At 44.5% G+C, this 10,000-nt stretch overlaps 1 protein-coding gene across 1 annotated transcript in view; it reads left to right on the forward strand.

Moving 5' to 3' along the window:
• The window catches only part of LOC134466175 (granulocyte colony-stimulating factor receptor), a 43,824-nt gene that overhangs the window by 357 nt on the left and 33,467 nt on the right, over nucleotides 1–10,000 (forward strand). Inside the window, exons 2-6 of the mRNA XM_063220071.1 lie at nucleotides 1,730–1,839; nucleotides 2,310–2,363; nucleotides 3,410–3,481; nucleotides 3,552–3,591; nucleotides 4,961–5,017. Coding sequence (XP_063076141.1) covers nucleotides 1,730–1,839; nucleotides 2,310–2,363; nucleotides 3,410–3,481; nucleotides 3,552–3,591; nucleotides 4,961–5,017 — 333 coding nt within the window. The remainder of the gene's footprint in view (nucleotides 1–1,729; nucleotides 1,840–2,309; nucleotides 2,364–3,409; nucleotides 3,482–3,551; nucleotides 3,592–4,960; nucleotides 5,018–10,000) is intronic.

The following is a 10,000-nucleotide window of genomic DNA, read 5'->3' on the forward strand; positions in this document are numbered from 1 at the left end:
CGGAAGATCATTAGTAAACCTCCCTCCCGAAGCCTCATTCAGTATGGGTAGATCATGTGTAAGCCTCCCTCCCGAAGCCTCATACAGTATCGGTAGATCGTTAGTAAACCTCCCTCCAGAAGCCTCATACAGTATCAGTAGAACGTTAGTAAACCTCCCTCCCGAAGCCTCATTCAGTATGGGTAGATCATGTGTAAGCCTCCCTCCCGAAGCCTCATACAGTATCGGTAGATCGTTAGTAAACCTCCCTCCAGAAGCCTCATACAGTATCAGTAGAACGTTAGTAAACCTCCCTCCCGAAGCCTCATACAGTATCAGTAGAACGTTAGTAAACCTCCCTCCTGAAGCCTCATACAGTATCAGTAGAACGTTAGTAAACCTTCCCCCAGAGAATCGTATATGAGAGGGAGATAAAGCAGGCGGGGTCTTTTCCGGTATCCACTTTCTGTCGGGTGAACGCCCCTTTAGGAGACCTTCGATTAGGAAACCTTCGGAGTCCTCAGGTTGAGAATAAATGGAGTCCCCTTAGCGCTGTAGATGACGGTAGCGCACATCTTGTGCAAACACCACGAAAAGAGAAGAAGAAGGAGGGACAACGCCCCCTTAGGAGACCGAATTTTGAGCACACGCTTTTGCATTGAGTGGGCGTGTTTCGATTCCTCTTTATTATATATCCAACCTCTTTGCTTTCCCGCTAAGCGGTAACGGTAGCAATGGGCTATCGGACCCTTTACCTCAATTGTCATGACATTGACATGGTGGCGAGTTCGTACAGTAATACGTCGGGTTACATTAGTTAACAGTTATTAAACAATTTGTTAATTTTATTTGACTATCAATTGATGTTAATTACACGTTATTGCAGCCAAATCGCATCCTCTGGTCCTGACCAAACTGCAGAGTGTGGAGGAGAGGAGAAGCCATTACTAAGCATTGACTATTAATTCATGTTAATTACGTTAATTTGTATTATTATATGGTGTGACGTCATCGATCGAATGCTCCATTCATTTCAATGGGGCTCCCCAACGTTCGCACGTCTGATATTTGAGATAAGGACGAGTTGGTCTATATCAGACCGCTGTCAATGGCAACAAGACTTTTCACTGCCGGTGTTCCACAACGGCACTGTTTTGTGTTGCGCAGCAACAATCTTTTGACATGAAAAATTATAATAAACTTAACATTAAATAAAGAAATGTCCCCGCCATGTGTGAATCATTTAAGTATATCCATATAATAAGCGGGTTAACGTTCGGCGAGTCTGTCGCTTTGTGGAATAGCAGCACTTCAGAGAGAACAAGACCCCTGTCGTGCTGCTATTCCACGGTAGCGACCTTCTCGTCGAACATTAACCCTTACTTATTAATTCCAACGCAGTCTCACCCCAAGTAGTCAATTTCTGACTACCTTGGACCAGACTGCAATTTTTGACATCTTGGGTATTCCTTCCACGTCACATTTTGACTATGTGGCCTAACCCTAAACCTATTCCTAAACCTAACCTCAATGACGTTATGCTGCCACAAGGGGGCGCCTTTGAGGACATAGTCAAAATGTGACATGGAAGGAATACCCAAGACGTCAAAAATTGCAGTCTGGTCAAAGGTACTCAGATATTGACTACTTGGGGTGAGACTGTGTAGTTAATTCATGTTAATTACGTTATTATTCATTTTTAATTCCTGTTAAGTATGTTATTATTCATTATTATTTCATGTTATTGCAGCCAGATTGCATCCTGTGGTCCTGACCGCACTACAGCGTGTGGAGGGGAAGCCTGATTGCCTGAGGCTTCACTGGGAAGAGAGCGGCTATTTTGCCCCATCAAAGACAGAGGTAGACATGACATCACTTCCTGTTCCATGTCACTATTCATTACTAAGTTTTCAGAGTGAGGAGTCCGCACACTTAGAATCCTTTTTGTTGTGTTTTATTTTTTCCTGACAGTGAGGAGTCCGCACACTTAGAATTATTTTTGTTGTGTTTTATTTTTTCATGGCAGGATAAAAAATAAAACACAACAAAAAGGATTCTAAGTATGCAGACTCCTCACTCTGAAAACTACAGTGTCCTTCGTCCTGCACCTTTCCCTGGGATGTGCATAATCCTCTCCTTCAACTTTTCATTACCAATTTATGAACTAGCAATAGCTAGAAAATTGATGGTAAAACATTCGGAGTCAAAGACCTTATCAGTCTAGCAGTGGTCTTTTTCTAATTAAAAAAATGAATGACTTTTATTTGTTAAATAATAATCCTGTTCAATACTCATCTGGTTGTCATGAAGGATTTCTTTCTGTTGTCAAGGTGACGACCAAAAACATCCTGCAGATGCAGATCGAACTTCACTCAGCTGAGCAGGTGCGTGTGTGTGTTAGTGGTGTCAACAATCAGCGATGCAATCCAATGCGGCGCATGGACGATCCGGCAAGTTCCAGAATCGATCCAGCAATTTTTTAAAGTTTCAATTACTTCCATGGATATTTCTGGAGCAAATGAATGTTAAATTAAATAAAAGCACTTCAAAACATTGCAAAACTGATACAGACTGACACAGAAAACAGGCAATACATTGTTGCTCAGTATCTGAGTACTTGTATTGCCTCATCATGACTGATCGAACATTTGCTTTGCTTTCAGTAGAAATGTAATGCATTGCAATGCATTGTAGAATTGAATCAGATTGGATCGGAACGGATCGCATAGAATAGAATCGAATCGAATCGCTACCTCCCAAATCGTGAGGGCAATGCAGATCCACACCACTAGTGTGTGTGTGAGAGAGAGAGAGAGAGAGAGAGAGAGAGAGAGAGAGAGAGAGAGAGAGAGAGAGAGAGAGAGAGAGAGAGAGAGAGAGAGAGAGAGAGCACAAGCTTTTTAAGTTTTTTTATTTACTCTATTTACTTTCATGACTGTTTTATGGCAATGTGTCATGTCATTAAGGGAGAGAGGGAAAGAGACAGAGAGAAGAAGAGATGGAAAAAGGCACTGGAGACGAAAAAAGAACAGGAGAGGGAGAAAGAAAAGGACAAAGGAGAGGGGGGGAGATGAGAGAGAGAGAGGAGGAGAGGGAGAAGGAGAGAGGGGTTCAATGAGTCATGCCTATAAAGAGAAAGTGATGAGAGATGAGAGGAGAGATTGTGTATGTGTGTGTACGTGTCTGTGTGTGTGTATGTATGTGTGTGTGTGTGTGTGTGTGTGTGTGTGTGTGTGTGTGTGTGTGTGTGTGTGTGTGTGTGTGTGTGTGTGTGTGTGTGTGTGTGTTTACATGTTTTTGTGTGTGTGTGTGTTTACATGTTTACATGTGATTGTGTGTGTGCGTGCGTGCGTGCGTGCGTGCGTGCGTGCGTGCGTGTGTGTGCGCGTGCGTGTGTGTGTGTGTGTGTGTATGCGTGTGTGTGTTTCAGGGTCAGATCCTAATCCAGAACAGGACCGTGTCCGACTTCTCCTTTCTGGTGTGTGACCTCGTCCCCAACCGCGTGCGGTGCCGTCTTGACCTCGGTAGGTACGCTACTCGGCCCGCGTGCGGTGCCGTCTTGACCTCGGTAGGTACGCTACTCGGCCCGCGTGCGGTGCCGTCTTGACCTCGGTACGCTACTGTGTTTGCAGTTCAATAGCCGTTAGGGATGCAAATTATCGATTATTTCATTAATCATTAGCCTTATCGATCGACTTACGATTATTTAAGTGGCGTTTTCCCCCCGAAATCTCAATGTTTCTCGAAAAAAAAACGACTAAATCTAAAAAAATGTATTGAAAATTGAAATAAAATACCAGCTTTAAATTAATTCTATTTCAATTCTTTAATTCAAAGGTGATTTAGATATTCCCACTATTCACACCCCTCTTCAAATTCACTCTTCACATGCCCATTTCACCTGGGTCTCTTGTCAGTTGAATTGTCGATTAATTGCGATTAATGTTTTTTAATCGATTAATGCATTGATCGATTAAAGTCGATTAATCGATTAATCGTTTGCATCCCTAATAGCCGTCTTTTATAATGGGGTTCAATGGGGTAAAAGACTACACACTACCTGAGGAGGCCATTTCTGTAGTCCAATAGCCACGTGCTATAATGGGTTTCAATGGGAGAAAAGACTACACACTACCTGTGGTTGCCATTTTTGCTGTTCAATAACCACGTCCTATAATGCATAACACGGCTACTGAATTACAAAAATGGCCTCTTCAGGTAGTCGATTGAAGCGTTAATCGATTTAAAAAAAAATAATTGCACATTTTTTGCCATTTGCCAACTCTACTGGTGAGAGATGCAGGTGAAATGGGGTGAGACGACTGGGAACATTTCCCCTTTTGGAATAAACAATATAAATATTTAAAGGAATTGTTTAGTTTAATGTTTACATCTTATCTTTTTTTCATGGGAAACATTGAGATTTGGGGGGGAAACGTTGCTTATCAATTAATTGTAATTCCAAGAGTTAATCTTTGCATTCCTTGTGAATGAGGAAATGCAACTCCTGTTACTATAGTTACCAACTCCTGTTACTATAGCTACCAACTCCTGTTACTATAGTTACCAACTCCTGTTACTATAGTTACCAACTCCTGTTACTATAGCTACCAACTCCTGTTACTATAGTTACCAACTCCTGTTACTATAGTTACCAACTCCTGTTACTATAGCTACCAACTCCTGTTACTATAGCTACCAACTCCTGTTACTATAGTTACCAACTCCTGTTACTATATAGTATTACCAACTCCTGTTACTATAGTTACCAACTCCTGTTACTATAGTTACCAACTCCTGTTACTATGTAGTGTTTCCAACTCCTGTTACTATAGTTACCAACTCCTGTTACTATGTAGTGTTACCAACTCCTGTTACTATGTAGTGTTACCAACTCCTGTTACTATAGTTACCAACTCCTGTTACTATGGTTACCAACTCCTGTTACTATAGTTACCAACTCCTGTTATTTCATGTGCAGGTCAGGGCCATTGGAGTACATGGAGCAACCAACTCATCAACAGTACTGCAGAGGACGGTGAGTGTGTGTGCGTGTGCGTGTGCGTGTGCGTGTGCGTGTGCGTGTGCGTGTGTGTGTGTGGGTGTGGGTGTGGGTGTGTGTGTGTGTGTGTGCACTGTGTGCACTGTGTGTATGCATGTTTGATTGTGAATCAAGGAAGGTACATTACTTTGGTGTGTGTGTGTCTGTGTGTGTGCGTGTGTCTGTGAATGAGTAAATGAATGAAGGTTCGGTACATTACTTACGTGTGTCAGCAGGGCCAGATTAAGGTGGCCAAGGGCGCCTAGGGTACTGGTTGCAGTGGGGGCCCCCAGAAGGCAAATTTTGCAGCAATATTACAAGCTAGGAATTAAAGGGATAACATGGCTGTCAACTGTGCAGAGGAGTATTGACAGGATATAAAACTGTTCTCAACTCTACAGATTCATTTTTATCTGGTCACAATTATACAAATTTTGACTGATTTTTGAGGTGGGGGCCCTAGGCTGTAGCCATATCTAGACCTCTATTAGGCCCCTGGCAGGTGGGGGCCCTAGGCTGCAGCCATATCTAGCCCATCAAGCCCTGACTGTGGGGCCCCCTGGCAGGTGGGGGCCCTAGGCTGCAGCCATATCTAGCCCATCAAGCCCTGACTATGGGGGCCCTAGGCTGCAGGCATATTTAGACTGTGGGGGCCCTAGGCTGCAGCCATATCTAGCCTGTGGGGGGCCCATAGGCTGCAGCCATATCTAGCCTGTGGTGGGCCCCTAGGCTGCAGTCATATTTAGACTGTGGGGGCCCTAGGCTGCAGCCATATCTAGCCTGTGGTGGGGGCCCTAGGTTGAAGCCATATCTAGCCTGTGGTGGGCCCCCTAGACTGCAGCCATATCTAGCCTGTGGTGGGGGCCCTAGGCTGCAGCCATATCTAGCCTGTGGTGGGGGCCCTAGGCTGCAGTATCTAGCCTGTGGGGGCCCTAGGCTGCAGCCATATCTAGCCTGTGGGGGCCCTAGGCTGCAGCCATATCTAGCCTGTGGGGGCCCTAGGCTGCAGTATCTAGCCTGTGGGGGCCCTAGGCTGCAGTATCTAGCCTGTGGGGGCCCTAGGCTGCAGTATCTAGCCTGTGGGGGCCCTAGGCTGCAGCCATATCTAGCCCTGTCTATGGGGGGCCATGGCAGGTGGGGGTCCCTAGGCTGCAGCCATATCTAGCCTGTGGGGGCCCTAGGCTGCAGCCATATCTAGCCTGTGGGGTCCCTAGGCTGCAGTATCTAGACTTTGGGGGGCCCTAGGCTGCAGTATCTAGACTTTGGGGGGCCCTAGGCTGCAGCCACATCTAGCCTGTGGGGCCCTAGGCTGCAATCATGTCTAGTCTGTTGGGGCCCCTAGGCTGCAGCCATATCTGGCCTGTGCGGGCCTTAGGCTGCAATGATATCTAGGCAGTGGGGGCCCCTAGGTCTGCTCCTCCTACTCAAGCGAGTAGGTCGCTTTTCTGCTTTGCTCCTGCCTAACTTCAATTTCTTTACTTTTTTTTTCACACTATATCTTGGATTTTATTTGCCATATACACAGTTTTTAACAAGTTTAGAGAAGAACAACAGAGGATTTTATTCATACATTAGTGTTTTTCACAAGAGAACCTAGAAGTCAAAACAATTGCCGAGCTGAAACAATAACAAAATGCGACAACGACAGTCCAAAATATGGATACTGCTGGAACAACGGATTTCTGCCCTGGAATCCTTACTGGGTGATCGCCTATCAAAGACTGAAGGAAGTCCTGAAACAGGTGCCGCAAATGCAAAAGCAGACCAACGACCGGCTGATGTGACATTTGTGACGCTGGACGAAACACCTGGCAAAAGCTTCGCAAAGCAAAATGTGAGTAGGCCTACTCACTATTGGGAAAGCAAAGGGGCTCGACCCAAAAACAGAGATAAAATACTAACTTCAACACCAGTGCGGTCTGCTGCTGCCAGACCAACTTTTTCAGGGCAGCCCATAAAACTTCAAAATCGATTTGAGTGCCTTGAACAAGTGGAACCAGTTGCTCCCAGAATAAAAACTGAACGTACACCGCATTGGAATAACAAGAACAAAGTTAGACGGCAGCTGCCTGCCTCTCCTACAACACTTGTTGTTGGTGATCTGAGTGTGAAAAATATCGGAAATGGAACTTTTAAAGTGTCCTGTCTGCCCCATGCATCCGTACGTGAGACCAAGGACAGTATCCCACAATTGGTGTCTGACCACAGATCTATTGATCGCCTTGTTGTTCACTGTGGGGCAGCGGATCTGTTCAAAGAGCAAATAACTGTCAAAAAGGATTTTAATGACTTATTTTCAACTCTAAAAGATCTGAAAATTCCATCCTTCATCAGCGGGCCAATACCAGCACCATGCTATCGCGACTTTGCGTTTTCGAGATTAAATTGCTTAAACACATGGCTGTCAAGGACATGCAGATCCAACGGTATCAGCTTTGTTGACAACTTCGACCGTTTCTGGAGACGCTCTGTACTTTTCAAAAAAAACAGTGCAGAACTGAGTTGGACCGGCGCCAAAGTGCTGACAGACCAGTTGGTTTACAGCATTGAGACCTTGGGCGCTGATAAGCGGCCTGTATCTGTATCCACTCAGACACATGGGCATTTCAACAAGCCCTCTGTCCCTGCTAGTGTGCAAACTGAGCCACAGACTGGCGAAAGCACACACACAGATGACGTAGCTGCTCATGTGGAAAGAAACGACATGACTGACCCACCAACACACAGAACTCGCCACAAACTGAACCAGCTTTCGGGACAGCTGGAAGACCTGTCACAGAAACTGGCAGCAAACCGCTCGCCGGAGATCAAGTGTTCACCTCCTTGTCGGACTGGCAAAGTGCCATCGGCATCACCAATTCCACCTCCCAGGTCTGCCAAAAAGCGACTGTCAACACAGGAAATAGGAAATGTGGTTTCCTCAAAACCAAACTCACCCCCCAGATGTGGCGAAACGCAGCCACCAGCATCAAGCCCTGGCAACGGCAACAAAATGCAATCGCCAATGGAATCGCCACCTTTCCGGAATGACGAAACATCCTCTACATCCCCCAGGCTGAGTTTTCCAGCAACTATGGCGAGACTACTCCCCTTTGCCAGATCTTCCTTTTCTACCCCCAGACATTCCTACCAAGCTTCCTATGCGGATATTTCTCAAGGTCAACCTCATTATACCCCAAAATCTGAAAGAATACTTCCATCCACGACTGCACCCAAAAAAGGCAGAGCCCCACCACCACCTGTCTGTGCTCTGGAGTACAATAGTATCAGTGATGATGACCTTGTTGAAAGCACAGTCTGATATCAACTGGGTCCCTACCCACATAGTAACAGTGGTTTTGAAAATAAGCAGATAAGGGGACCCGTGGACAATCTTATTCCAGTTCTAACAACCAAGCAAAGCCTCTTGAGGACACGTAGGCCTATACATTACCCCAAGAAGGCAAACATGGAATATCTCAGTGCTGTCCCAAAAAAACTCACTCAAAATACCACAGTGGAAATGCCTCCAATGCTCAATGTTAAATTAGCTTTACAGAATGCCAGGTCTCTAATTTTAACTGAAACATGGCTGGAAAAATCCACTAGTTCTATCACACTTATAGAAGCAACCCCGCCTCACTTTCATTTCATTAGTACAGAAAGGCAGAATAAACAGGGAGGGGGGATAGCAATTATTTTCAAGGCACTGTTTCAATGTCAAAAGACAGCACTAGGTGAATTTTCATCTTTTGAATACTTAGCTGCAGTTCTAAAATGTTCTTCCGACATACTGTTATTAACTATCTACAGACCTCCAAGACTTTCTGCACCACTCTTCTTAGAGGAATTTGGTGAGCTGTTGTCGAATGTTTGTGTGGACTATGATAGCCTTTTTATAACAGGCGACTTCAATTTTCACGTAAACGACTTAGAGAATGTCTATGCTAAGGAATTTAAGTCTTATTGACATTTTTAGCCTCACACAGCATGTAACAGGACCAACACACAACCAAGGTCACACTCTAGACCTAATAATAACAAAAGGCCTCAATGCTTGTGCTAGTGTCAAAGACTATGGCTTTTCTGACCATTACTGCATTTTTTCTGATGTTTCTATGTACCCTCATGTTCAAAGGGAATCTGTTACAGTCAAAAAACGTATAATCAACTGTGAGACAGCCTCACTCTTTCAGCAAGCACTTTCAGAGATCCAAAGTCAAACCTCAGAGAGTGCAGATGATCTCATGGTTAATTTTAATTCAAGGATGACCCGTATTATGGATGTTATTGCCCCCGAAAAAATCAAAACAGTGGGACGTGAAAAAGCACCTTGGAGAAAGAATCCCACAGTTATATTGCTAAAGCAAGAATGCAGGAGGGCTGAAAGACAGTGGCGTAAATCCAAACTTGAAGTCCACTACCAAATCTATAAACACACACTCTCGAAATACAACCAAGAAATTTCTAAAGCTAGACAATCTTTTTTCTCTGACATAATTAACAGAAATATTAATAATGCACGCGTCCTGTTTGGCACTGTGGAAAAGCTAGCAGCTAGCTAGCCCCCAAATCAAATGCCCTCTGAGTTCCTCTCAGTCAGCAAATGCAATGAGTTTGCATCCTTTTTCAAAGGTAAGATTGAAAAAATACGTACAAACATACTCACACATGTGCAACCGACCCAAGATTCGGACCAACTTGTTACGGTGAAGTTAAACCCTAACCTCATGAGAAATTTTAATTTAGTTGATGTGGACATTCTTAATAGAACGGTACAAAGTCTTAGCTCCTCTACATCTGACTTAGATATTCTACCAACAGCCTTCTTCAAATCCATCTTACACCTAATATCACCAGATGTACTTCAGATCATCAACACCTCACTACAAACAGGCATATTCCCAGGCTGTCTGAAAGAAGCAGTTCTGAAACCCTTACTGAAAAAGAACAACCTGGATGGTACTAAACAACTATAGGCCCATATCCAATCTACCATTT

This window comes from Engraulis encrasicolus, chromosome 16, assembly GCF_034702125.1.
Source record: "Engraulis encrasicolus isolate BLACKSEA-1 chromosome 16, IST_EnEncr_1.0, whole genome shotgun sequence".
Classification (NCBI taxonomy): domain Eukaryota; kingdom Metazoa; phylum Chordata; class Actinopteri; order Clupeiformes; family Engraulidae; genus Engraulis; species Engraulis encrasicolus.